Source organism: Anser brachyrhynchus (genome assembly GCF_964034855.1).
Source record: "Anser brachyrhynchus genome assembly, chromosome: 2".
Lineage (NCBI taxonomy): Eukaryota > Metazoa > Chordata > Aves > Anseriformes > Anatidae > Anser > Anser brachyrhynchus.
The window spans coordinates 111,226,520-111,253,656 of record NC_137695.1 but is presented as its reverse complement, the minus strand read 5'-3'; the positions used below and the strand labels follow the sequence as shown (position 1 = coordinate 111,253,656).

Below are 27,137 nucleotides of genomic sequence, written 5' to 3'. Positions count from 1 at the left end.
CATTTGCCATAAATACACTCATGATTGTTTACTCTTACTGCAGCTTTCCTGGTAAATGATTAACATTATCGTCTGCCTGATCTCTGTGTAAATTTAATGTTGTCAGAAATTAAGAACACTTTGTGGAAGATGTTTTTAGTGTTGTACATGTCAACTGAAAAATAATTTAACTGAGGTATTTTCTACAGTGAAGCTCTTAACATAATGCCCAAATATTATGAAACTAATTTTTGCATTTATTATTAATTGTCTGTTTTCTTCTTTGTTCCAGCTAACCACGTGTACAGTGCTTAATGGAATCTCATGGGATGCGGTCTGAAAAACAGGGCTTTTTTAACCACACAGAGCAGTGCAGACAGGCTGTTGTTCCTTTCAACATAACTATCACAGGCTTCAGGGTTAAGATTGCTATTACTGTCTCCTCCTTGCTTTGGCACAAAAGCACGCTGAGGGTGTTTAATTGCGGGTTTGCCTAAAGGTAGATTAGATTAATTATTACTATGTAATGCAAGTTAAAGCAAATAAAGCTTAGCTAGGTGTATAAAAAAAAAAAGGTGCTGCCTTTTTGGATAAAAAAAGCAAGCCTGTCAATCATGATGAAATACAGCCAACTTTCTTCGTATCAGTGAAAGAAGAAGACTGTTTACCCTGTGAGGGGGATATTTATGTCAAGATGAGCATATGAAACGGAGTAGAGGAGGAAGGTTTCTCAATGAGAAGGACTGCAATTGCTTTCAAGACTCAAAGTTGTGCTCTTGAAGACTGCAGAACTAGCTTAAAAATGAAGCCTTATCACTTGAACTTCAGTGCCTTCACTGCAGAGTTCTTAACAGCCTTAATGCTAATCACCCACTATGGAATGGATCGAAGTGTTAAATATTTTGCATTATGCTTTACAAAATACCGATTCAGCAGGTTTGTAAAGGGGGCGGGGGGGGAAACAAGTAATTGCCTTTAATCTATGCATTTTTTGCCAAGCCATACTGAATTATTTTACTATTAGAGGCATTAGAAACTAACAGTAAGGAGAACCAAGTTTGGAAGCATATTTTGGGGTACATCATTTCTATAACTGTGTAATGTATTGCCTTACAATTTTAAGTGATAACATACATTAAGTTAACATATATGCACTGTTTGAAATGTAAATTATTCTTAGAACACTTTTACTGAGTTTTACGTTGTCCTTTTAGTGCCTTAATTTGAGATAATTGTATTATTGCCATGTCAGTAAATGTAGAAATGTAAAAGTAAACAAAGGAAACCTCAAAAAAGGAAAAAAAAAAGGCAAAACTATTGTATATCAGTGGCTTTTACTGAACTTTAATTGGGTTAAGTACTGTAGATGCTAGATGAATTTTCTAAATTAAATACAGTCTTTGAATGAGAATTCCTCTTACAAAGGGACTGGTTCTGGTTTGTAAGGCAAGAAATGTGTAGGCAATGCAAAAAGAAAAAAAAGCATGTAACACAAGCTCCAGGTAATTCAGGAATTTCAGTAAATGCTGTCAGACTCTTTCTTGCTTTGTAGCAGGAATACATTCATGGTATGGGCAGTATGGTTTTATTTTATTTTATTTCTTAACCAAATACCTCCTCAGTAATTTATAATGGCTTTGCAGTTGTGTATTAAATAAGAAGCACTGGAAAACTGATTCGTCCTTAGGACGATATGCATGTTTCAAGTGGTATTGAAAGCCGCACTGATGGATATGTAATAATAAACATATCTGTTATTAATATGGTTATGACTCTGTGCTCATTTAATGAGAAATAAAGTAATTTATGGAAGGACCCGTTTGAAAATGACTGGCATGGTGTTTTCTCCTGACTGCATTTTACATGTCTTTCTAACCATTCAGACATTACAACAGGTTCTAGCAGAAGGTGCATTTGCATCAGGGGACTGAAAGTTTTTTTTTTTTCCTATTCTACATGAAATAGTAAACACCATATTAAATTTTTCATTCCCGTATTCTCCTGGCCTGCTGTAGTAGCATAATTATATTTATTATTCAGCCACCTGACCGAGCTTGTCTTGTGATTGCGAAGGTTCTGGTGTAAAGATGCTTCATCCTTCATGATGCAGAAATCCTGCTCATCTGAGGGGAGGGAACCCAGAAAAAGGAACCCTTTTCCAAAGAGGAAAAACAGCCTGTGCATGCCATGAAGCTGTCTGTGAGCCGCCCTGGGTAATCCACCACGGTCTTCAGAAGATTGGACCAGTAGGGACAAGTTGCATGCAAACAATTGTGACTTTGGAGGTCACGGTGATAGGACATGTAGATAAGTAGAAGTAGGTGACGTGGTAATTTCAAAAGGTTCCTCTGTGTCGAGCTTGCTGTATCAGAAACGTCAGCAATTTTCAAAGCTGTGGATGAAGCGCATGCTAAAGACTACCTACCTGACCTGCTCTAACCTCCCCTCATGGACCTAGAGGGAAAATAATATAATAGGGTGATTAAATATATTATGGGAAACCTAGAGCAATAGAGGAGGTCAATGGCCAGGTCATGCACCAAGCCAGATGAATTTTTGCGTTGCTTTTCCACTTTCCTTTTTGTAACTGGCTTATCTCTACAGGATCAAAGCCTCCTGCTTGAATAATTAATCTTTCTCAAAAAAAAATAATAAAAATGTATCTTGTAATTCTGTGTTTTATGAATTGGAAAAAAAAAAAGGCATAAAACCTGGTATGAATATACAATGACTAGTGGGAAGAGGGAAAAATGGATTTGCTCTACAGATTGCTAAAAAAGTTCTGGAAGTGACAGTACATGCCAGTGCTGAAATTCTGCAATTCTTTTTAAATGCTGATTTTCCTTGGGAAAAAAAGCAGCAGACATAATGAAGTGTGATATTATGTTGACCTGTATGTCTAGGATAGGTTGCAACTGAAATACTGTAATAATAAAGTCTAGACATGCAAATTACAGTTTGTGTGTGCTGGTATACTGATGTTGGCACTTGTTTTCTCTAAGCCAGGTGCCTATCTACACGAATTGCTACACTTTAAATAACAAATTCAGCCAAAGGTTTCTAGTGTAATACCTATAATCTCAACTGTGCAAGCAAAAGTTTTTGGGGAAAATGCTATTAAATCAATTTTTTAAAAGTTACTAAACATCGGTTTTGCAATCTAGGAGGAAGAAAAAAAGCAGTTCCCTGCTATGTTCACTACAGCTCCACTTTTTCTGTCTTGCCTTCTTTTGTTTAGCTTTTGCCACTGTTGTTAATGATTCCTCTCTTACAGGAGTGCTTTGCTCATTTAACACAGTGGCAGAGTCATCAAGAGAATGCAGAAGCTGTGAAGAGCTGGCATAAATCATCGTGGCTTCATTCATGCAGGGGAAGCCCTAGGTTTATACACCATTTGGGGAAATCAGATGTCTAGATTATTCTGTGATTTTTATTTGCTCCTGTATTTCCATTTTTTATTATTGTACTAGGTTGAAAGCTCATTAATGGTGGTAGAATGCCCAAATCTACTCTTCTTCATTTCCTCTTCAAGTATTTCTCCTGAAGGAAACAGGAAAATAAAAATTATAAAAGAGTAGCCAACTGTGGCAAAAAAAAAAGCCTGAAAAATAAGAAAAGGGTATTGCCTGTCCCACAAGTGGGTTTTCGCAGCAGCCAGGGAGGCTATAGCCAGAAGCAAGTCAATGATTGCGTAGTTCCTGTGAGAAAACACAAGCGGCAGGTGCTGAGCTTCCCTCCATGAGCTGGTGAACTGTAGCGGTAATTTTTAATGTACTTGGTACAAACATGAAAAATGCAAAAAGGGAAGAGGTTGTTTGTTTTTTTTAATACAAAATAGAAATTAGACTTATTGCAAATTTGTGTATGCATTGATCATAAAAACCCTGCATCTATTTTCCATCTCTTGACACTGCTTTTTTATGCTTATTTTCAATTTCCTTTAACCTTCATGGTTGCCCTATTATCACTAGGGCATCAGTAGGAAACTAGCATTTCTGATGTGGTACAGCCGTAAAACAAAAAGAATGAGAGCAGAACAATGCCAGTCTAAGAGAATTAAAATCCTCTTCTGTGGTCTCTGCTGCTTCCCCTGTGTTATGCCTTGGCATCTGTGGAAGGAGCATGCACCTGAAGACAGATGCAAAAGGTAATGCCAGACTGGGGATGCATCAGCAAAGGCATTTGCAGATCACATATTATTTGGCCTGAAACATTTTGGTGTTACTAGGGGAAAAAAAAATATAGAAAAAAAGTTTAAGATTTCATACATCTTTAATTTTCTGCTTTTCAATTACTTTTTCCTAGTTTTCCATAATTGCGATATGTTAGCCAAGAATCTAGACCTATATACCGTATTATTTTTGTTACTCATCACTGAACAAGATCCCTGTGACAATTTGGTGCCACAATCCCTACTTAGATAATCATAGAATGGTTTGGGTTAAAGACCATCTAGTTCCACCCTGGCCTTGAACACCTCCAGGGATGGGGCATCCACAGCTTCTCTGGGCAGCCTGTGCCAGTGCCTCACTACCCTCACAGTGAAGACTTTCCTCCTACCTTCTAATCTAAATCTCCCCTCTTTCAGTTCAACACTATAATCCCTATTTACCCTTTACTTGATAACCAGTTATCCCAAATATTTAAAGGGAGGAAAAAAAAAAAAAAGGATAAAAAGTATTTCACAGATTAGGTTCCTTCCCAAGAAGCTATTTGTTCATGTTATGCAGAAGAGTATCAGCATCTATGTAGAATAAATACACATAGGAATGGTTATACTGTGTTCTTGAAACATTTAGTTTTGTTCTCTTTTTCCATCCCACAGACATGTCCTCCTGGAGAGCCACAATGCAAAAAGTTTGAAAACCATGAAAGGCAACTGATAACGCTGAAACGGGAGATAATATGAATGCTACTTTAAGCATCTCCCAGACTGCTACATTTTTTGCCTGCCATTACATTTTCTGTACCGGGCCGGTAGAAGTCACAGCTTCTTAACACTGCATTTTTCAGCTTGTTGTCACTGTCATGTGGGGACCAGATGTAAGGGTGGATTTCAGGATGGGGGTGCCCAGGCTGCCCCAGGCCCCCCCCCCCCCGGCAGCTTTAGGAGCTGCTACTGCACAGGGCAGCCAGGGCGATCCCCTTCTGGGCCTTGCTCAGCCCCGTGCGGTGCTGGAAACGTTGTGCACACTGTACTGTTTTTTGTTGGTGGGTTTTTTTGTTTGTTTGTTTTTTTCCAGGTATCTTGTTTCTGTTGCTTGTTTTCTGGGCCCTCATCGGGAGACATTCAAGGCTGTGCAGTAAAGTGGAATGCTGACCTTTACTATACGTGAAAAGCTTTTTCTTTAAATGTGTAGAGCACTACAAAACACCAGGACACTGTAAAATCACACCTAAGGCACTTTAAGATTCTTTTGAGCTTAATATGCGTGGCGGTTATCTGTAAGACAGGATTGCACGTGATTGGATCCTACCTGGGCTGTGAGTACACCTTCATCAAAGCTTCTAAAGCCTGACGATACACAGAAGGATTCCCAAGAACATAATGTTCCTCACTGAAAAAATGTACAGTTAGACGTGCACGTGTCAATGTACTGGATGAGGATACCACATCTTCCCCTGTAAAGAAACAAGAAAAGTAAACGCAGTATTTTAACTCCTGAGACTAATTATCTGAAATGAAGAATATCATTTTTATTCTACCACAGACATCCAAAAGCACCTAAAATGAGCCTTGCAAAGGGTTTGTCTTGCTTCCCCACCCCTTTTGCTGTACCGTAGCACCTGCTTGTACCGTCTGAGGGTGCACTCACTGCCTGTGCTCTTCAGAACCGAGCTAATTTCATAGAGCAAAAGACTCGTAAACGGATCCGGACTCGCTCTCACCAATCGTCCAGTATTAATAAATCCTGCTAGGGCTATTGGCCTGCATGCAGCATTGTGCTAACAGCACGATGCAGCCTGGCTTTGGATGGCCGCTGGCTTGCATCTGGCCGGCTCAGAATGCAAAGTCGCAGTGCTCAGGCTGCTTCGCAAAAGGCACGGGCACGCGGTCAGGGCAGGCAGCTCCTCTGCACACCCAGACCACTCTTCACTTCTTAGTCTTCACCAAAGAGAAAGATGCATTTAATAATGTTCAACTGGTCTTTTACAATTTCAATGTAGTAAAGGTACTCTGCACGTCCATTCATATTTATACGTAACGTTGCACTCCTTGTATCTATACTCCTTACGTCAGTTTGTGGAAGATTCAAAGAAGCCGGCATCTGTCTGGTGATCCTCTCCTTAAGGAAACAGGCAAGAAGCGGTTATGGGAGGGAAAAGGCCTAAAAGATCATGGAGGAAAGAAAAGGGAAAGCGGGAGGTAGTGCTTCTTCGTCGTGGGGAGGCTGGGAAGTGTTTTCCTGCAGGTACAAAGCCAGTTTCTTCTCTTTCAGCACAGCACCCTCTAGTGCCTTTCCACGTTCTGGAAACGAGTGATCTGTTTGTGCCTGAGGTGAGACCTGATCCTCTAAAGGTCACACCACAGGGGGAGAACGTGTTCTGTTCAGCTTCAATTTTTGTTTAGGAGCCAGGAATAAACGATCTCTATATAGGTGGCTGTCAGTATTAAGAACAAATGGCTAGACAGGAAATACCCTGCATTTACACTCATGAACAGGCAGCTGTGATCTGTTCTGACTTTAATACATGGTTTGCAGGACCTCACACGTGCTGGACTAAAGCTTTTCTAGAAAGCTAGCTTGTCTCCTTTAAGCAACCCAAACTCGTAAATGATTCATCACGCTTGCTGATAGCCTTTTACAATGCTTAAGTTTGCCTCAGTAATCGGAAACCCCGTCATAACTCAAGATAGAGCCTCTCTGCAAAACAATCCTTGTTCCCCAGAGCCTCTCCTTTATACGTCTAGGAGCCTACAGTGAACAACAGAACCCACTTTACTTCCTTTCAGTGACAGACCTCAAAGACTGAAATTTCTAAGCCTTCTGTGTTAAAGCTGATTTGCGAGGCCTGGATTATTGTTATGGCTGTTCTGTAAAACTTTCAACTGTTCGGAACTGAAACCATGTTCTGGGAGCACTGTTTATGAAGAAAATATATTTCTTGGTGGAATAGTGTTGGGATGTCGGGAGGTGGTAGCTAGGAGGGGTCTGAGGAAACCAAGAGGAGAGATTCAAGAAGTTTCATTCTGACATTCACTTCATTTTTGTATGTTTAAGCACTATTTTGGTTTCTTTAATCGGCCAAACACCAAGAGCTTTTGTAGAAGCAGGTGAGGCTCATGGGCCCATGTCCCTAAACTTACTGATTGTAGTATCTTCATGATTTTTATTTTTTTAACTGTTTGGAGGATTCTTATCTACAACTATTGCACCAGTCTTCCGACATTCCTCAGCAGCCACCTTTCACTGAAAATTAAATCTGCAATTGCTGGTACGTTCATCCCCCCCTCTCAACACTTGGCTCGGTACGCTTCGGGGAACCAACCCTTCCCAGACGCATTTCGCGGTGGCTCCGCGCTCAGTTTGCTCGAAATCACTATTTTTTTTTCCCAATTTTATTAACGAATTAGATCCGTCACCCGTGCGCCCGCCCGTTTTGAGCCGGCGGGCAGCGAGCTGGCTCCCCCCCCACGCCGAGGCAGAAGCGCTCCCCCTCACGCCCACCCTCGCGGGGTGCCGGGGCGGCTTCCCCACACGGGCGGGCGGCCGTCACGGCCCTGAGGGCGGCTGCTCCGCCATGACGGCGCCGCCCTTCCGCTGGTGCGCACGCAGCCCGCCGCCTTTCCGCAGCGTCATCCCGGGGGCGGCGTGGCTCACGGCCCGGCGGGGCGCCGCCGCCGAACGGACCCGGTCACACACCCGGACCCGGCCGCCATCACCCGCCCGCCCGCCCTCACGCCCCCCGTGCCCCGCGGGCCGCCGCGCCGCCGCCATGCCGCTCTTCTCAGGTGAGCCGGCCCCGGGGGGGGGGGGGGGGGGGGGAGCGGCCCGGCCGCCGAGAGGCAGCGCCCGGCCGGGCCGTGCCCACGGGTATCGCCGGCCTGCCGCGTGTGGGAGCCGCGGCTGAGCCCCCCGGGCTTCTCCGGGTTAAAAGCGGGAGGTAAAGGGTCGGTGAACTGGGTCGCGTCCCTCCCTTCCGCAGGGAAAGTTTGTAGGGGAGGCTGCGGGATGAGAGCCTCCGTTGGGCTGTGCTCTCAGTCGCGTGGCCTGAGTTCTGGTTTCTGGGTACACCCGTGTGCAGCCAGGAGTTGGACGCGATGAACCTTGTGGGTCCCTTCCAGCTCTGCATATTCGGGGATTCTGGGCGCTCGGGGGTGGGCGCATGGCTGTTCAAAACCGCAGGACCTCAAAGCCCATGTCAGGCTGGCCTGTGCAGCGACTGGGTTCTCTTCCCAGGAAATGGGAAGAGTCTTGTGTTTGGTAAATCTTACGTATACAAAATAATAGGTATTATTTATATTTAAAAAAAACACAAACCAGCAGGCTGTGAGAATGAGATGGTGCTTTCTGCTAGGGATACCTAAAAGTCTGTCGTTGAGATGCTGCGTAGGCTAATAACTTATGGCAGGTCTTGTTTATTCTTCCTTATTACCCATCACAAGCACCGTGTATATCTGAAATCTACACCATTTTCAAAGTTTTTTTTTTAAAATCGCAACCCAAAGAGTTTGATGATGAAAGAAATGTGGAGTTGCGATAGTAGGTTTACTTAAAAGGGATGCACAGGTAGGCAGAAGGATAGGAGTCTCTCAAAACATGGTATTTTGGCTGATTGCCATGCACATAGGATATTATCGTGTGCTGTATTTTGCAGACTTTCAGCAAAACCACAGCATGCTAAGGTAGATTTCCGTACATGTTGAGAGTGATGGATTAGGAGTGATCAAAGAAGCACAACTGTTCTCTAAAACACCCAATCTATTCCAGGCGTTTCTGTCACACATTGGCAGTGCTAGCCTTACCAAAGCAAAATTACTGTGCCTTTGTGTCGCTGCCCCTAATGCTTCTGCCAGCAATCCCGTTTCCAGCATTGCGAGCTCCACTTGTGTGACCCAACATCACACCAATTCTTAATTCCAGCCCTATACCCATACTGGGGCCGGGGCTTTGGGAGCTGCAGCCTGTGTGAGGCTACTGCCCGTGTTTGGTGCGGGTATGTTGTTTGTGCGTGCTGCCCAAGCTGAGGGAGGCAATAGCAGTGGCTGCCTTGGCAGTGGCGCTGCCAGGTTAACGTCGCGTTAAGGGGCAGCAGGAGGCGTGCCGCGGTGCGGGGCTTGGCTCAGCGCGTGCTTACCACCTCGTGTCACGGTACAAGACCAACACTCGTAGCCGAAGCTGTGGCTCTCCAAGCTTGGCTTTTAAAGAGCGCGACGTGTTTGCCGCCGAAGGAGGATGGGAAGCTTAACCGAAAGCACATCTGAGCTTCTAGAGAAATTTGTTTGCGATGGACAGTGCCATGAGATTGGAAGGGTGAACTTTGTAACTGCACGGTGGAGGCTTGCCTGAAGTATTTCCCATTCTCTCATACATGTTTGCTAAGGCTCTCAGTATACATGTCGCTTATAGTTGCTTTGTAGGGATGCCTTTACTAAAAGAGGCCCCTAGATTGGTTATCGACAGATTTTAGAGTTGAAAACTAACGTTTTGAGAGGGTGTAAAGTCCAAAATTGGAAACAGTGGCTCAATCTTGGTAGTTACGTTCTTTTATATTAAGAAATAATCTAGTTTCAAAATACTTCTGTTTGCAGTTAACGTGAAATGGGGAAAAGAGAAATTCGATGGTGTGGAGCTGAACACTGACGAACCTCCAATGGTCTTCAAAGCCCAGTTATTCGCACTGACTGGAGTTCAGCCAGCTAGACAGAAGGTGATGGTTAAAGGAGGAACTCTGAAGGTAGAAATCTTTTTTTCTGTATGATTTCTTTATTGCGCTGTTAACATAATTAACAATATTTTCGAGTGTTTCCGTAGAAGATCTGTCTTTGTATACTGAGTATACTTTTCGGAAATACTCTGCGATTCATTGCCTCCTACTAGAAAATATTAGCAAAAGTTTCTTGCTAAATGACTGGGAGGTACTGCTGTTTTAAAACACTTTTTGTCTCGTTTGCCCCAAAATCTGCTCGGCTTGGTGGGGAGGTTTTTTTGTTCCTTTTTAATGTTCGGAATCTAAATGCAACTTCTCGCTTTTTGGTTTGTTTAAGAAATGCTTCTCTGGTACTTATGTGCTGGAGACTTGCCTCAGTGCAATGCAATATAGACAGCTTTCTTAGAAAATACGTTTACAGCTAAACAGCATTGAAGAGTAGATGAAGAGCTGTATTTAAAAGATGGTTTGGTTGCTTTGTATTTTAGTCAGACAAGACTTGATGTGTAAATCGTTTATATTTTGGAATTTTGGATGAAGCGTAGTTGTATGTTTAGAAATACGTGATTAATATTACTGAAAATGCTTGTCTTTTGGTGGAAAATGATTAACTTCTCTTTTATTTCATTTCAAATACAGGATGATGACTGGGGAAACTTAAAAATAAAAAATGTAAGTTCTAAGGAATAACTGAATTCTTTAAATGCCAAAATAAAACTCAAACTAGTATAATGTAAAATTCTCGTTTCTGTATGAATTCTGTCTTGGCGGGTATTCTTTCTTAAAAATCAGGCCTTGATGAAAAGTGATTAGAGAGTTGCCACAGCTAAGCGTTCTTACTAAGTCCTTACTGTTGATTTGTAAAAAATAAAAAAAAAATAAAAAAAAATTAGCATCAGCAGAGAAATGACACCATCTTTGTGAATTACTTGGAGTATCTTTCCTTCTTCCAAGAAACGTGCTGGGTCAGATGAGTGGGCCTTCTGTGTAGTCTGTCTGTGACCATGATAATAAGCGATGTTATTTAAGAGAATTTGTGGACCTGGCTGCGGTCCACTGTGCTTGTACGTCCCCAGCATGGAGAATCCTTGCGTTAGGAATGCTGAAGCTACTGCTCTGCCTATTTCCTTTTTTAACAACCCACAGAAATTCATCTCTTACACTAGACAGTTGTTCTTGAAAAAGAAAGCCACCAACGATGCTTATTCCCACCTTTGAATTCGTTTAAAACGAGAACAAAAAGTGACCATTCTTGTGTTTCTTACCTATATAATATTGTAACAGGGAACCACAAAGATTTTTCTATGTTTTTGATCATTTTCATTTCTGTAGGTATGTTGTAACGTCTGTTTGGTACAGGTTTTACTCCAGTTCTTTATTGAGCAGATTGAGTAAGTTAGCGTGACTCTTACCCTCATTATTAGTTCCTGAGCAGCTCTTAGCAGCCTGTAGCAATAAGTTGCAGCTAGTGTAGCAGTCATTAAGCAAAAACTCCAGTACGTAATATTCTCGTCCTTTTCTGCATACTGTTACGCTTATAGCTGCCTTATTTATTTTAACAGTGTTTTATATAACTTCTAGGGATTTATTTACACTGTGAAAGCAGTTTCTGTCCTTTCTGTTGCCCATCCTTCTCTTTAGCACCTTATTTTGCAGGGCCTGCAGATAGCCCTTTTCTCTCCCTTTGATGTATAGCTGTATCCCTGTTGAATGCTGACAGACTCCTTTTCCTTCTAATAGTCCAGCAGACATGGTAACAAGATTTTTTTCCCCCTGAATGTTATGTTGTCCTCATGCCTAAACTGACTGATCAGTTTAACATCCTCAGAATGTGCCAGACCAAAGGATGTCTTTTCCACTTGTTTTCCAGGTGAAAAAAAAAAATCCGAATTAGTATTGTCAGAATACTAATTTTCACCAACGTACATCTGAAATGTTTCCCCAGACTCTTGGATAAGATGAGGAAATCTTTTATTGTTCAGAGAATTCGGAATTTGAGATCTTTAGACATATTTGACTGAGAATCTCAAAGATTCTTTTCAGTTCTTTTAAATTGGAAGTCAGCTGCTCAGTTGTCCTTCCCTTGTGAAGGGAAAGGAGAATAATTGCACTGAAGTCTTCAAGATGCTTGATCTCCAGTGGTCCATCAGAAAGGGAGCTTTTTGAACGCTTAACTTTCTGGTTACTCCGCGATTGTTTAATTCCGTCCTGATTGGAATCTGGAGTTGTCAGCTGCTGGCAAGCTTGCCAGACTCAGTGGAAATGTCTAAAAAAGATAGTGCTATGGAATTGTTCTCATTAACTGCTTTTCAGATAATTAGAAAACTACAGCCGTTTTTGAGAGAGATTGAGAGACTGGGTTGTTTTTTTTCTTTATTTTCTAGGGTTATATACCCATAAGAAACAGTGCCATGTCAGCTCTGTAAACTAAGAGAAAGATCTAGTTTGTCTTTGGGGAAGTACATGAAATATGTTAAGACCTTAATGATTTTTTTAACAGAAATAACTGAGCTTAAATATTTATTACTGTTTTTACTGTCTTTCAAGGGGATGACCTTACTAATGATGGGTTCTGCAGATGCACTCCCAGAGGAGCCCATTGCTCGACCTGTCTTTGTAGAAGACATGACAGAGGAGCAGTTGGCTTCAGCTGTAAGCATGTTCTCAGCTTCAGTTTCTTGTAAACCTCTGAAAAACTACTAGTTTTTAAGAACTTGTAGTTGCTTAAAAGTACATTTTAAAATGGTAATTCTTTTGTTGAGTATTTATAGCTTCTTAAAGACAAAATTTACATTGATGACCCAGTGATGGAAGTCTGGAACATATTTTAAAAGTCAAATAACTAAGGCTATTTTTTCTTCAGAAAATTTACTAAACTGCACACTTAAAAATAGCATCACTGATGCTTTTGAAGACAAATTTTCTATTACCCTTGCTGTACTGGTATCCAGAACTCTACCTGAATAAGAGCTGTTAGATGTGCAAATTGTTTCCTGCCTTCTTTGTATCTGTGAAGGGAAAACACGGTTGGTTTGTGGTTTTGTTTGTTCTTGCTAGTAGTATTATATTAGGTAAACTTTTCTTTCCAAAATGAAGATAGTTTTGACGTTGGATTAGAAGATACGTTTTCCGTTCTGGGAATAGAACCATTAAACTGCTTTTCCCTGACAACTGCTCAAATATGCAGGATTTTTACAAAACAAAGAAACAAAAAAGTGCTATTATGTTGTGATCTATGGTTGTTTCTGAAACTGGTTAGTTTAATTATTAGTTGGCCTTCACATTTGTCAGAACTTTAGAAATTCCCAAGTTGTGTAAAAAGATCAAATCTGTTGCCGACTTCTGGAGAAGGATTCAAATAATGCTTTTGTTTCTAGCTATGAACTTTATCCCGTTCAGGGTTCTACTGAAAACTGATTTTAATTAAAACATCAGTGTGGCTCACAAAAGTATTTGTGGAAATTTGATGGAAGTAGAATTCTAAGGACAGAATTTGAATTAGATCATAAATGAACTTTCTAAATGACTTCCATACTTGAAGAATATTCTCGTTAAAATAAACATGCACAGAAAAAAACCACAGTGTTCCTGGTTGTCCGGTTGTCCTCTAAAAGCAACAAATTGTGAAATAGATTAATATAATAAGAAAATGGCTCAGGAAAACTCCAGCATTCCAGGTGTTGTGCTTCTCTGATCATTCATTTTCTTGCAAGTTGATGTCAATTTATAGCATTTGTGAAAAAATGGTTACACATCTCTCTCAGACCTTTAAGCACCCTTGTAAATTTTTTGGTAGATGGAATTACCATGTGGATTGACAAACCTTGGCAACACTTGCTACATGAATGCTACAGTTCAGTGTATCCGCTCTGTGCCAGAAGTGAAAGAGGCCCTTAAAAGGTAGGATTCGGTGTAAAAATACCATGACTAGAATGTTTTCTTTAGCTTAGGAAATAGTGCTAAGAAGACTTCCACAAAATGCCTGCTTTGGATTATCATAACAATAAGTTTTTCTTAAAATCTATTAAGGATTAACCTAATGATTAATTAAAGTTTATCCTATGGCTTTGCTAGGCTATGCTCTTAAAAAAAAAGACTTAGGACTGTGTGTTTTTTTGGAACTGGCTTTTAATGGAGAGAATGAGGTTTGCCTAGCTAAAAAATAACTCTTGCAAAGACTTGTTTAAAACGCTTAAACAAGCCTGCTGAACTCTGAACCCTCTCTTCTGTGTTTGTTCGTATGGCCTTGTTTTGTATGAGAGGATTGTGTGGGAGTCCTGTTCCTTTGAAGAACACATCATATATATTTTAATGGCTTTGTTGAATAATGTGTTTTCAGTTTTATAATATAAAATTCCAACACTGTTGACCTTTTGGTACTTGGAGATGAAACAGGAAGCTTTGTGATGGATCTGTGGGTATTACTGTGGCAGCAAACTGGAAGAAGCTGGAGTTTGTGTGATGTAGATGTGTAGGGAACAGAAGCCATGTCTATAAGAATCTATTATCTTAGTTTTGACTGTAAAGTAACTTTTCTGACTTATTTTTGTGTGATTCTGAACTAAAGTGTGTAAATGATTTTATTTTTTGGTGAGGAATCTACAAGAAACTCTTGGGAGAATTATAAAGATCAGATTAAGAAAGAATATTTGGCAGTATCAGCCTGGATTTGTCCTCCAGATGAATTATAATTAAAGAACCATCAGTATTTAAAGATTGTGAGGATTAGGTAGAACTTTGCTGTCTTGGTTAAATTAATTTCTTTAAAATGCAATGCTTTCTTGGTACTTTGGTATTTAACTGGATGTTCTATAATAATCAGAATAAACACTAATTATTCAAGTACTTAAATTTGCTCTATTAGCAAGGGAACCTCGACTATTTAGCACTGGGAACTATTTGTGAAGTAGGGGAACTTTGTTTTAAACGTTTTTCTTGCTTTTTGGTGTTGTTGTTTTAGAAAAGTCTGTTTATTTCTGTGTGATACTACACTGAATCAGAGTGTTTGACAAATGTAACGTACCAAATGCCATAGTGTACCCTATAAAGCTGGCAGATTGCAGTACAGGATGTGGCCTTTTTGTCTGTGGGAAGTCAGGGTCTGTAGATTCCTGCTCTGTTTGCCACCAGAGAGTTGGCCTTTATTTGGCCTCCTCTGCTCAATAACGGTATGGAAGGGTATATGGCAGTGGGAGAGAGGTGAATGGTCTTAAACGAGAAAACTTATTAGTATGGCTTCATTTTTCATCGTCCGCTCAGTTGATCTCTGCAAGGGTATTCCCATTTTTGTAGCATGACAGGAGGCAAGCTTCCTGCTCATCATCTGGCGATGAGGAGAATTTTTAAAGTTCAGTCTGAGATTGCACCAGAACGCACCCTCCTTCTGCTTGAAGGCCCCTTGACATTTTCAGAAGAAACAATACGTTCTCCTGTAAGGGAATAGAATCATGAAACTGCATGCTTTTCCCTGACAACTACTCAAATATGCAGGATTTTTACAAAAAAGTGCTGTTATGTTGTGATTTAATGTCGTTTCTGAAACGGGCTAGTCTAGTTATTAGTTGGCCTTCACATTTGTCAAAACTTCAGAAATTCTTTGAGGATCTGGAGATCCTTTGAGAAAGCCATCTGTTCCTCATGCAGGTGGTAAATTAAGGAATCATTTAAAGAGGAGTAGTAGGTTCTGGTAGTGTGGGAAGACTCGCATGGTTTTCCAGTGCGGAAAATGTGTCACCTCTCGCTGTTCTACCTTCTGCTGTGCAAGGAGGAAGACTGCTCTCCATCTCTGTGCGTTTTATCTGCCATCTATCCTTGAAGTTTTTTTTTTTTTTTTTTCCGTGCATCTAAAGCAGCTGTGGCAAATGTTTCAGAAATCAGGTAGCTTCTATTCAGGCTTTTTCTCAGTTTCTTTAAAAATAGATTGCCTCTTTGAGGCAAATGGATCGGGGAAGTAGCATTTACGTATTCTCAACGATGCTAATTTTCCGTGTGCCAGCGCTTCCGTGCATTGCTTGCAGAGTAACCGAGACTTTGGTTTGAGTAAGTCTTTTCTTCCATTACTTCCATTTTACTGATTGAGTTATTTTGATAGATTTGTATAAATCTGGCTGCCACCTGCTTTGATTTAAAAACTTGAATGCTCTTTGTGATTGAGTGTGACTACGTACAAATTGTTTTTCTGCTCTTTTAGGTATGGTGGTGCCTTAAGAGCTTCAGGAGAAATGGCCTCTGCTCAGTACATTACTGCAGGTTGGTGTTTAGAGAAAAACATAGGCTGTTAGGCTAGTGTGTGATTTCCTGCTAACTAGAGGTGAAAATCGCAGTTAGAGCTCTGTGTATGGTTCTTTTGTGCATATGCCTTAGGAATTTCAGATCTAGCACTCGAGAGCTCGTTTTCCTCTTTACTCAGTATCTTTAAAGGTTAGAGAGACCGTGGCTGCAAAACTAACAACGCTGCATGTTATGTAGTTGCACACTAGGAGAAATATATTCAAACATTAGCTAGGCTTAGATATAAAGCGTTCATATCTATTACTGTTTTGCATGTAGGCATAAGGTTATTGGAAATTTCCAAAGCAGACTGTGTCCATCTGCTGATTTGATCGTTTCGTGTAGAGATATTTCAGTGAGCAGCTGTAGGCTAACAAGGCACCCCTAGCATGTATATCCCACTGATATTTTTTAATGTTTTATTGGCTGAGCATTACTGTTAGGTGGTAGCTGATGCTTTATCAGTAGTCTTAGCCTTTACCCGGCTGATCCAGATTTCATAACTGAAACAAAGTAGTATCTGCAAAAGGAAAGTTACTCTTTACTGTGTCAATCTGGGTGCTCACACTGTGGGAACTCACCATGGCCCCTTACCTCCATGTTCTAACTAGAATTCTAGTTAGACCCCTTACACTTGAACAAGGGTACTATTTGTCCACTTTTTCTTTTTTCACTCTATTTCATTGCCCCACTAAGATGCTGGGCCAGGACACTGGGATTTCTACCAGTCCATTTAAGGAAAAACAAAACAATATAAGGAAGGAAAGGTCCAGTTTGTGGGTATGCCTGCTGATCGAATTTTGGGGTGGTAAGTTCAATGGTTACTCTATACAACCACGCCTGCCCCTCCCTTTCCACTGCCTTTACTTTGTCCCTTATTTTCTTTTTAAGATGACAACTGTGCTTTTGTAGGAGTCGTAGTAGTTTAAGATCTGAGTAAATCTTAGGCAACTCTGGTGCTGGGAGCCAAAAAGAAAGCCCTGTGTATTGTCATGCAACTGGTATCATTTGTGGAACTACATGTAGTTAGGAACTATCTGCACATATGCACACGCATACTTGTTTTCCTGGGTGTTAAATAAAGCACGAGTGCTTTCTAGATATTTTAGTTGGGGAAAATGTATTTTGGTTTTGAGTAGTTGGTGAAACTTGAGCTGCTCTAGAGTATAGATTGTGAACGCCTTCTGGTTTCTCCAGGTATTGTCCTACTGTGAAAATGTTGTTCCTCAGTTGAGTTTCAGGTGAAATCTGAACTGTTCAAAAATGTTTTTCTTTTAGCAGCCAGGAAAGACAAGGCGCTATGTGCCAAACTCAGAATTGTCATCTTTACACTTGCAAAGTCATGTTCATAAATGAGATCTTAGATGCACCTGTTATTCCACCTGGAAAATTTCACCCTGTTTTGGAAAGATCAAATTGGACACTGTTAAATGATCGATCTTTAAATATTGCTGTCATAATACTGTTATTTTTAGACCTGACATGTTTTAATTGTTTTTCCACTTCTCACAATATTCACTTTTTTTCAAGCTCTTAGAGACTTGTTTGATTCCATGGATAAAACTTCCTCCAGTATCCCGCCTATCATTCTTCTGCAGTTTTTACATATGGCCTTCCCACAGTTTGCAGAGAAAGGGGATCAAGGACAGTACCTTCAACAGGTAAAGAGCGATTATTAGATTGTTTGAAAATTCTGTATTATGTTGGAAGTCAAGAGCACAGATGCGTTAACATTTTCCTGCTGTTAAAATAATTTATCCCACTGTGCTTTTGTACTCTCTAGAAAAGTTGAATGTAATCCAGCTCTGAAAACGTATGCTGGAATAGGGATAAATTCTTAGTTAAGGAATCTTTACGTTTTGTTTTACAGTGCGTAGATGGATGGTTTTAATACTATTTATTCAATCATTCTGCCGCTAGTCACGTGTAACGTTGTGTTGCTGTCCTAGGATGCCAATGAGTGCTGGGTGCAGATGATGAGGGTACTACAGCAGAAGCTGGAAGGCATAGAAGGTGATGCAGTGATGGAGGTAATTGTAGTCTTACTCTACTGGAGTTAGGATTTATAATATTTTACCTGCACTTCACGTCCGTTTTTGTTAAGAGTCATCTCTTCTCTGAGTTCTTTAACATGTGTCTATAGTCCAGGAAGTGAAATTACTTTCTGGTATGTCTGATCAGCATATTGCTATCTGTATTATGTCAGCTCTGCTGTGGAAGAATACTTCAGGAATACTTTCCATTTGGACCTGCTAGGGCGTGTTTTGGACGAGGGTGGTAGTGAGTCTGACTATGCAGCGACTGGCCTTGGTAACCCGTGAATGTCGCGTATAGGAGCAGTTTTTGTCTGAAGAAACATCTTTGTGCTACAGCATTCTTAGCTACAAGAATGCTGTTCTACACTGCAAAGTAACTTAATGAACCTGCTCAGAAATTACTTAGTTTTTCCCAAGGCTTTATCAGACTGACTCTCTTTTCTCTGCAAACTGTTTCTGAACAGTCTTGGCAGTAGCATAAATCTGATAGACTGCTCTGAAATTTAAGACAGATTTAACCTAGTGGGTGGCCCTTCTTGATTGAAGTCTTGTTGATAGGCTTTAACAGCAGAGCTATAAATGCGTTTGTCTTACAACTTTTACGCTGCATGAGGAGATCGACTAGGAGAAAATGCACCTGTTGAAAGGTGAAGGAAAAGGCTTCAAAGACTTTAAATAAATGGGGTTATTTTGTCTGTGAAGACAACTGGCTTTACCTGCTATTTAAAGTTGCATCATAAGAGAATTTGTTTTACAGACAGATTCTGGAGCTGCAGCAACAACTTCTAAAAAGAAGAGCTTAATTGATCAGTTCTTCAGCATTGAATTTGAAACAGCGTATCCTAAACACTAAGGCAAGGCATAAAGAATGGCAACAATTTTGTGCTTCAGTAATTGCGTGCAGGGAGGATGAAAAACATCATCCAGAACAGCGCAGAAAATAAAGATGCTTGTTGGGTAAAAGAGGGAATGATGTGTTGCAGGAGTACACAGCAGTTAAAATTAAGTTTCCATATACTTTGAGAGAGGAGGAAGAAAAGTAATGGAAATTTACAGGAAAAAAACCACTGAGTTTAAATACCATACTTCCTCCCCAGGAAATATTTCCAGTTACCTGCTTCAGGGGTGCTGAGATGCTTCGTCCAAATAAAAGTAATTACCTGCCTAAATAGCATTTTTTTGGCTTGTAAGCGAGTGTTGCTGATCATTTTGGCATACTAAGCATAGACAAATGATGACTTGATATGAGATTGGTTTCATAAGACATAAATTAGATACATAATTATTAAAAATTAAAAATTAAGACGTTAATTCAGCTCACAACTTCCTAGTTGCTTTTTTTACAGCGAGAACAAAAAGCAGAAGGCCACTTGGAGCATGTGTGTCATGTCAAGCAATTACTCTTCTTCCTCCCAAAATCCTGTCCCTTATTAAACTCACCGTCACTTTTCAGAAAGATTTATACTGTGAACTTTGCTCTTTTGAAATAAGGAAGCGTCCCCTAAGATGAGGTACTGTATCTCATAGGCTGGTAGCAATGAAGAGTGAAGTCCTTCTTTTTTTTTTTTAAGGTGCGTCATGCATCTCTCTCTCTCCCTGTCCCATACTGTTTGTTATCCCTGAAGTAGCTGGGAGGAGCAGAGTGAGTAGCTCAGAGGAATGGCGGGAGAAAAGGACTTGGTAGAAAAGCTGTGTTATAAGCCTTAAAAGTGTTATTAAGGCAGCAACATTTGTAGAATAGGTGCATTCAGAGCAGTCAGAAAAATATCTCAGTAAAAGGGAGTGGATGAAAGAAAACAGTTGAAAGTATGAATAAAGGTTGGATGGAATGGTTAGAAGAACATGTAGAAAATAAGGAAGAAATGGGCTTCATTTCAGTGAAGAGGACACATACGAGGCAGAGAAAGGAGGTTGTGCAGAGTTAAAGAAATGGGAAGTCAGGCCAGCAGCAGGAGTAGAAGTTGTTTATAATTAATAATATTACAGAAGGGCTTCAGGACTTGATACTGGCAGCTAGCTAGTGTATGATCTGTGACCTGCGGGGGGACGGGGAAAAAAAAGAAAAAAGCAGTCCTTGGAAGCTTAGGTAGCGATTGAGAACTTACTTTGATTGAGAACTTTGATATGTTGCCTGCCTCTGCTGTCGCTTGTCGTTAGGCACGAAGGAACAGACTGGTCAGAAGGAATGTCTGTTTCAAACTTTCGTTTTTATACTGGTAGAAGTAAAAGTGCTGCGATGCACAAGCACAGGATTGTCTTATTTAAACTACTGTGCCATTCAGCATGTTGTTTGCACTAGAGCAGTAGTTCAGCTCTTGGTGGTTTTCCTTAATTTTGGGAAGCATGAAATGTACGGAAGCTGAAGAAGAGGAAGTAACTAAAGGAAAGGAGAATCAGCTTCAGCTTAGCTGCTTTATCAATCAAGAAGTGAAATATCTGTTTACGGGACTAAAATTGGTAAGTCATTACAGCTTTCTATTTAACTGAAATTCTAAATGGCCTGTTTTTTGCAGCGATGTTTTTTTTTCTTTTTTCATTTATGCCTGACTTGGAATTCACATTTGCTGTCTAGGCTTTACTGAGTTCCAAGATTTTTTGGGGTTGTTGTGTGGATGGAAGTGAACATGAATTACACGTTAATATAAAGCAGACCTCAGAGACTTTTTTTTTTGGATCCTGATCTGGTCTCCCTCATGCAGGTATCCAAACGCAAGCCAATTTATTCCTTGTAAGCCAGATGAACAATTGTTTTTTACACTTCACACAAATTAGACTTTAGAGTGAGCAGTATCACGAATTAAGCATGCTGTAAATGGTTCTCCAAAAGTCAGTTTTAAGACAGGGGAGTATTTTGATTGCTGTGTTTGAAGAGGGAAAGACAACAAACAAAACAGGTAATGGAACAACTAAACTTGATTTCAGTTTTGCAGACTGGGGAGTTGGGGTAATTTTCCATTAAACAACATCATCTGTAAGCTCTTTATTTAAATAGGACTTCTTAAGGTAGTCTGCGTGTGCATTTGTATATACTTGTAAGCTTTTTTATTTTTTTTGGAGAATTTGAAGGAGCAAGGAGACGATCTACTACAAAACTTTGTAGTAACTGCTCCTACAGAGTGTTTGTGTAAGAGTAAGGCTGGAAGCAGTGATTTGGTTTGCACAGGGTTGGACCAAGTTGCATGGTTCTCAGATAATCTTTGTACCTGCTTTTCATTTTTTTTTTGGACAGAATTTAGAAGGAAAACTAAAATAATCTGTAAGCATTAACTATCTATAAAGATTATGAAAAAAGAAACCTCACTTTCAGGCCAAAAACATCTTGTAGAATTCTTATGCTAGATTACCTGTAGCCACAAAGAGTCCCACCACTGACAACCAGGTCAGTCTTTCCCAGATTTTGGAAAAGGCCCTGGAAGCAGAGTATCACCACCTATCTCCTTAAATATACAGCTCTGTCTACTTTAGACCGACAGTTAAAAACTGTGCAAATATTCATGCTATAGGAAACTTCACAATTCTCTTTCGTTGTGTTCCAGGCATGGCAGGACACGTTCATAACCAAATCCAGATTCTTAAGCTGCAAGAGAACCACATTTTGCAAAATACAGTTTTCTGCAGAGAGAAGCGTAGTGGTGTTAGGTCTCATGAATGATGGACGTGGAGCTGAACAAATGAATGGCCGTGGCCATCGTGTCAAGGAATTTCAAAATTCCTAATGATATAGTGGCTGATAGCAACAGAATAGATGGGCAGAATAAGATTTAGTTAGTTTGTTTATCTATGTCATGCTTTAAGCTACGTGTTTTATGATAAGTGTGTCTGTTATTTTTTTGAACAGCGTCTTCAAGAGGAAATCACTAAACTCTCTCCGACTTTGCAGAGAAATGCACTCTATATCAAATCCGTGAGTGGTTCTTCTGTTGCTCTCTCTATGATACAGCACATGATGGTAGAGTACATACACTGCTATATAGAGCTATGAGTTGGGAGGGCTTGTTTAATTCCTTGATGTGCAAGTATGTTCCTACAATACCTTATAATTTAGGATGAGCAGTGTATAAGGTATAAATGATCTGTGAATATCTGAAGTAACAGTGTCTTCTAAACTTTTTTTTTTAGTCTAAAATTAGTCGTTTGCCTGCGTACCTGACTATTCAGATGGTTAGATTTTTTTACAAAGAGAAAGAATCTGTGAATGCCAAAGTTCTTAAGGTAAGTTTTCTGTGTAGTAAAGTTTAATTCTTTATGCTTTTCATCATAGGTAGATGATTTATACTGGCAAATTACCTACTGAATTGCTTGAAGATTATTTTTTAATTACTTAAAATATTACCAGGGTAACTGCATTGTTTGAGACAAAGCAGCTTTGTTCCCAGTTGTGATGGTATGTGGCGAACTGTGCTACCAAAACAGACCGGGGGAAGGGGGAAGTAAGGGACAGAAATGAATTTGCTCCAGTGCCATTAGGATTTTTTACCTCTCTCACCAGTGTTTCAGAGGAGAACATTTAATTAAGGAGAGGGCCGTGCTTTCAGTCATTGAATAGTGATCTAAATTTGATGAGAAAATGCTTTTGCTAACAAACTCTTCCTGTCTTAGTTGTCTGGGTTTTCTGATTGCGAAGTGCAAGAACCAGTTGCAGGCAGCTGAATGTTCCCGTTGTGCTTCCTGTTGGCCTTGGCTGTTAGACTCCCAGGCTTCCCAGGGAGCAGCGGGGTAGATGATGCCCGCTCTTCCCATGACGAGCAAGGCAATGGGGATTGAAGGCACGTGGTAGCCAGTATAGAAGGTTGTTCAGATAACACGTAGACATTTTCTGCAAATGTACAATCTACACACGTTTCTTTCCTTAGACCTGCATAGGATTTCCCTAGTGCAAAAGTATGGCAGCTATCCAAAAAGAATCTAAATATTTATGTATGTGTAGATGTGGATGTCTGTAGCAATTTAGGGTTTGTTTATACCAAATGAGACATGCTGCTGTGGAAAGTACTGTAGTCCTTTATGTGAGTACTATCCGCAAAAGTTATTCTACACACTAAAGTAGATCAAGCTGTCATAAATATGAGTTGCAGTTAATGGGACTTGGTGACTTGGTATCCTGTGGGAGAACACTACAATGTGGAATACTAAATTATGCTAATAATATTTGTGCTTTTCACTTCCTAGGATGTTAAGTTTCCTCTTATGTTGGATGTGTATGAGCTGTGTACGCCAGATCTTCAGGAAAAAATGGTTTCTTACCGATCAAAATTCAAAGATCTAGAGGACAAAAAAGTAAATCAGCAGCCAAAGAATGTAAGTCTTGTGGCATTTTCATGGACAGTTTGTTCAGACATGCCATAAATCTGCAGTGCTTTTAAACAAATCTGAGTATTGATACTGTGGGCCAAAGCGTTACATGTTTTTTGTAGCTTCTCTTAATCTAATCAGATTGTTTGATCATGTTCACTGCAAGATCTTTATCTGAGCCTTTTATGTTCTTTCTAATCGGAGTTATATAGTGATGAAATGAATCATGTTACTGATGGAGTAAAAAGGTTTTAGTTCCATGTTACACTTGAGCATGGCACCTTGACGCTACTTTGTTTATACACACTAGGGCTAACCAACTAATCAGTTGATTGCTATCAGTGTTCAAAGTGTTCTGCTTGAAACAAGTGAGTTTGACTGTTTCCCTTTAAAATGCTTTTTTCTGAAGATCAGGGAAACTCTGACTCTGGAGTCCGTAGGAGCAGGGTACAGAACCACGCAACTACTTGCAGGATTGTGTACTTCATAGTCATGTTACTGCCAAAACCGGTGCTGAGCATTACTGCATATAGAACATGGAGGGCCTGTTTGGGTAGCCAAAAATCTGGGAAAATCCTCCCCTTGTGGAAAAACTCCCTCTGAAGGAAATGAGGGTTCTGGAGCTTTTCAGACATGAGAATTCAAATGTTCCTGGGAAAGAACATGTACAGTTTGGTTTTGTACATCAGAATTGTATGTATGTGTAGATATCGAATACATACAATTATTGCATTTTTTATGTTTCAAAATGCATTAATGTAGCGTTTCTGCCTACCGTTGTTACACAGAAATGTTTTCTGTGAGCTGCACAAAGTGATTCTCTCACTGCTTGCTGGTGGGTCACTTCAGTGCAGTTACAGATAGTTCTTCCCTCCCTGCTCAGCAGCTGTACAAGAAAAGGCTGTGCAAGTACTTGTCTGACTAATGGGCTAAAAGACTGCTCTCTAAAATTTTGGTAGATGGCTTCATTTCCTACCCTGTCTTACATATTCTAAAACTGACTTTTTATTATTATATTTGCTAGCGTTTTCCTGGCCTCGTTCTTGGCAGTTTTAAATACCTGAACAAGGCTTGCATCTCTTTTTACATGGTTAGGAGCAAGAAGAGAGAGCTATTTTAAAACAGAATGTATCGGTACTTTGTCTGGTATTGTCTTGTTGCTGCTTCTGCTGCTAGCAAGTCCCTAACAAGGAATAAAATCGTGAAATTGCAGAATTGCTTTGGTGCTCCAAAACTGTAAATCTTGTGGGTGAACCATCAGGGCAGTATGCACTAAAATGGTCGCATATTTGCTTTTATAGGTTAGTTTTTTGGATGTCCAGCTAGAATTACTGTAGTAGAATCTGTTTCAATAGAATCTGGTCTGTTGAATAAAGATTTTTAGGTTTAGAAACATTTTTAAATAAATGTAGAGATTGTATTTAGGATTGTGCTAAAGGTTTTTTTTCCAAAGCATTTCCATTTTAATGCAGTATATTCTGTTTTCTAGTCTAGTAAAAGTGATGGTGCACAGAAAGAAGTTAAATACGAACCATTCTCTTTTCCTGACGGTGAGTATAGGGGAAGGTGTAGCTGTTTTAAAGTAACTTCCCACAAACGCATGCTTAAGTCAACCCGATAGTAGGAGTACTTGAGAACCCTGTTTATTTTGTTTTTTCTAGTGCCTTTGAATATTAATCTTCAGAAAGTGACAGAAATGTAAGAACCTGAAAGATTAGGCAAGTTAAAATGCCACTCAGTTGACGAGATTGCCATCCATCTGACAAGTTGATGTATAGAAAACATGCACCTAAGAGACATTAGCATGTAACGTGCAGATGTTTGGTGAGCTTCCTTGTCAGTGGGGGGTGGGAAGCTGAAAGGGAAGCAAACGCTTGAAGAGGACTTGTAAAGCTTGTCCTGAACGCAGGCAGCAGCTGATCCCTAAAGGAAGTAGTGGCTGAGCCCGCCCAGAAGTATCACGTTTACTGACCATACATCATCTGTTCAATGCTTTGGGCTTACTGCATTTGCAGTGCATCCAGGATACAGATTTATGTCATGAAAATGCCCACCATTCCCCGTTCCTTCAGGGAACAGCCTGTCTCAAAGCTGCTGCTTTTAGTTCACAGGGATTTAGAACCATGCTGTAAGTGGGGTTTTACACAGCTACAATGCTGTAGCTGTGTAAATGTGGCTGTTAGGCATTGTGGCTAACATGTTGTAGGTCTGCATGCTGTTAAAAATGCAAACGTTCTTCCATGTAAGACTTACGCAGTTTTTTTTCCCTTCTCCTTCAGATATTGGTTCTAATAATTGTGGCTACTATGACCTGCAAGCAGTGCTAACACATCAAGGCAGATCAAGTTCCTCGGGGCATTACGTGTCTTGGGTTAAAAGGAAACAAGGTAAAAATAAAAACAAAGTAAAATAAAATAGCAGTTTAAAAGAGGAAGCTGCGAAGGGTGGCCAACGGGCTGTTGAGCAGCCCTAAATTTTATGTGCCTAAATTACGAATAATGCCCTTGTTTTTCTTGCAGATGAGTGGATTAAATTTGATGATGACAAAGTCAGCATCGTTACACCTGAAGACATTTTGAGGTTATCTGGGGGTGGAGACTGGCATATAGCTTACGTTCTACTCTACGGGCCTCGCAGAATTGAAGTAATTGAAGATGAAGCTGAACAGTAGTCTTCAGTTCTAGTCATTCTGCCTAGGTGTGAAATAAATGTTGATTACTGATCACTTCTTTAACCCCAGAGCTTTAGCAAGTGGATACATAAATTTGTTCAAACCTTTTCACATGAAGAGGGATATTGGTTAAAAACTGATCCATGTACCAATTAGTCACTGCTGGACTGGGCTGCCCCCTGTGGTGGTGACAAAACTTAAAATAGCTTTAACGTCTTGCAGAAAATAATTTTTTTTAATGAGTCCCCCCCCTTCCCTCCTCTCTAATGTCATCAAGTATTTATTACACACCTACTCTCACATTTGTTACTCTTGCATGGTTCGTACAGTTCATCAGCTGTCCATCCTTTGCCTTTCCCGGCAGCCGTGTCGGGAGGGTGGAAGAAAAACTGTTGCCTCGTTGCGTAACTCAGTGCTGCTGCCCATAGCCACCAACCATGGCTACAATCAAGTATTTGTCCAGCCTGACCTGCTGATTCAGTCTGTTCTGTTGCTGGCATTTCATGACTTCGAAATAAATTGTGATCAACAATGTGTCTCCATTAAAAACAAGTTCATGTCTGGATAGCGTAGTTAGTACGTGTTTGTTTTCACTTCTTGGGCCATCGCTGATGAATGTCTTAAAGCAGGCAGATAGCAAAGCCACTCTTTTTTTAAGCTCTAGCGTGGGGCATGAACCAAGGAGAGGGATCCCCACCCACAGTCACTAGCTTTTCCCCAAAGGGTCTCCTGTCAATCCTGCTGGTGGGTCAGACCCCTGCAGGCTGCATTTTTTTTCTGAGCTGTGTGTGTCAGGCACAGAGGAAATCTGCTCTGCTCTGTGCACGAAAATGACACGAGGCTGTTCTGCTGCCACGTTAGGGAAAGGGAACAAACCTGAACTGGGGACACCTCAGTGCCAAAGTCTCTGGCCTGAGAGCTTATGGTTCCTACCTTAAGACTCTATAACAAATCACTAGACATAGCTACCTTAACTCACATTTTTCCCATGTCACGGGAGCCACATTATTTTACTT

The 27,137-nt window shown here is 40.4% G+C and overlaps 2 protein-coding genes and 1 long non-coding RNA gene across 3 annotated transcripts in view; 2 read left to right on the top strand and 1 right to left on the bottom strand.

Annotated features, from left to right (window-relative positions):
* ROCK1 (Rho associated coiled-coil containing protein kinase 1) overlaps window positions 1-1,740 on the top strand; it is a 90,067-nt gene extending 88,327 nt beyond the window's left edge. The window contains exon 34 of the mRNA XM_080581109.1: window positions 272-1,740. Within this exon, the coding sequence (XP_080437235.1) occupies window positions 272-275 (4 nt within the window). The 3' untranslated portion in view covers window positions 276-1,740. The remainder of the gene's footprint in view (window positions 1-271) is intronic.
* On the bottom strand, window positions 1,347-7,707 carry LOC308190138. The gene is made up of 2 exons (XR_013946929.1): window positions 6,216-7,707; window positions 1,347-5,601 (listed from the first exon to the last, which is right to left on the bottom strand). It is a non-coding gene; the product is annotated as an uncharacterized lncRNA (long non-coding RNA).
* Window positions 7,708-26,686, top strand: USP14 (ubiquitin specific peptidase 14). Its single transcript, XM_080581116.1, has 16 exons — window positions 7,708-7,933; window positions 9,734-9,879; window positions 10,492-10,524; window positions 12,400-12,504; window positions 13,649-13,752; window positions 16,043-16,101; window positions 17,653-17,783; window positions 18,072-18,152; window positions 18,916-18,995; window positions 20,501-20,615; window positions 21,997-22,062; window positions 22,278-22,370; window positions 23,328-23,456; window positions 24,940-25,000; window positions 25,730-25,837; window positions 25,970-26,686. The coding sequence occupies exons 1-16, from the start codon at window positions 7,723-7,725 to the stop codon at window positions 26,119-26,121; spliced, it is 1,674 nt and encodes a 557-aa protein (XP_080437242.1). The 5' UTR covers window positions 7,708-7,722; the 3' UTR covers window positions 26,122-26,686.
* Window positions 26,687-27,137: the final 451 nt, after the last annotated feature.

What these genes read in the sequence shown, in the direction of transcription:
- USP14 (XM_080581116.1), top strand. Translation starts at nt 7,723, where the DNA reads ATGACGGCGCCGCCCTTCCGCTGGTGCGCACGCAGCCCGCCGCCTTTC. An exon ending in GTGAAAGAGGCCCTTAAAAG is followed by an intron (nt 13,753 to 16,042) that starts GTAGGATTCGGT and finishes CTGCTCTTTTAG; the next exon opens with GTATGGTGGTGCCTTAAGAG. An exon ending in AAGGTGATGCAGTGATGGAG is followed by an intron (nt 18,153 to 18,915) that starts GTAATTGTAGTC and finishes TTTGTTTTACAG; the next exon opens with ACAGATTCTGGAGCTGCAGC.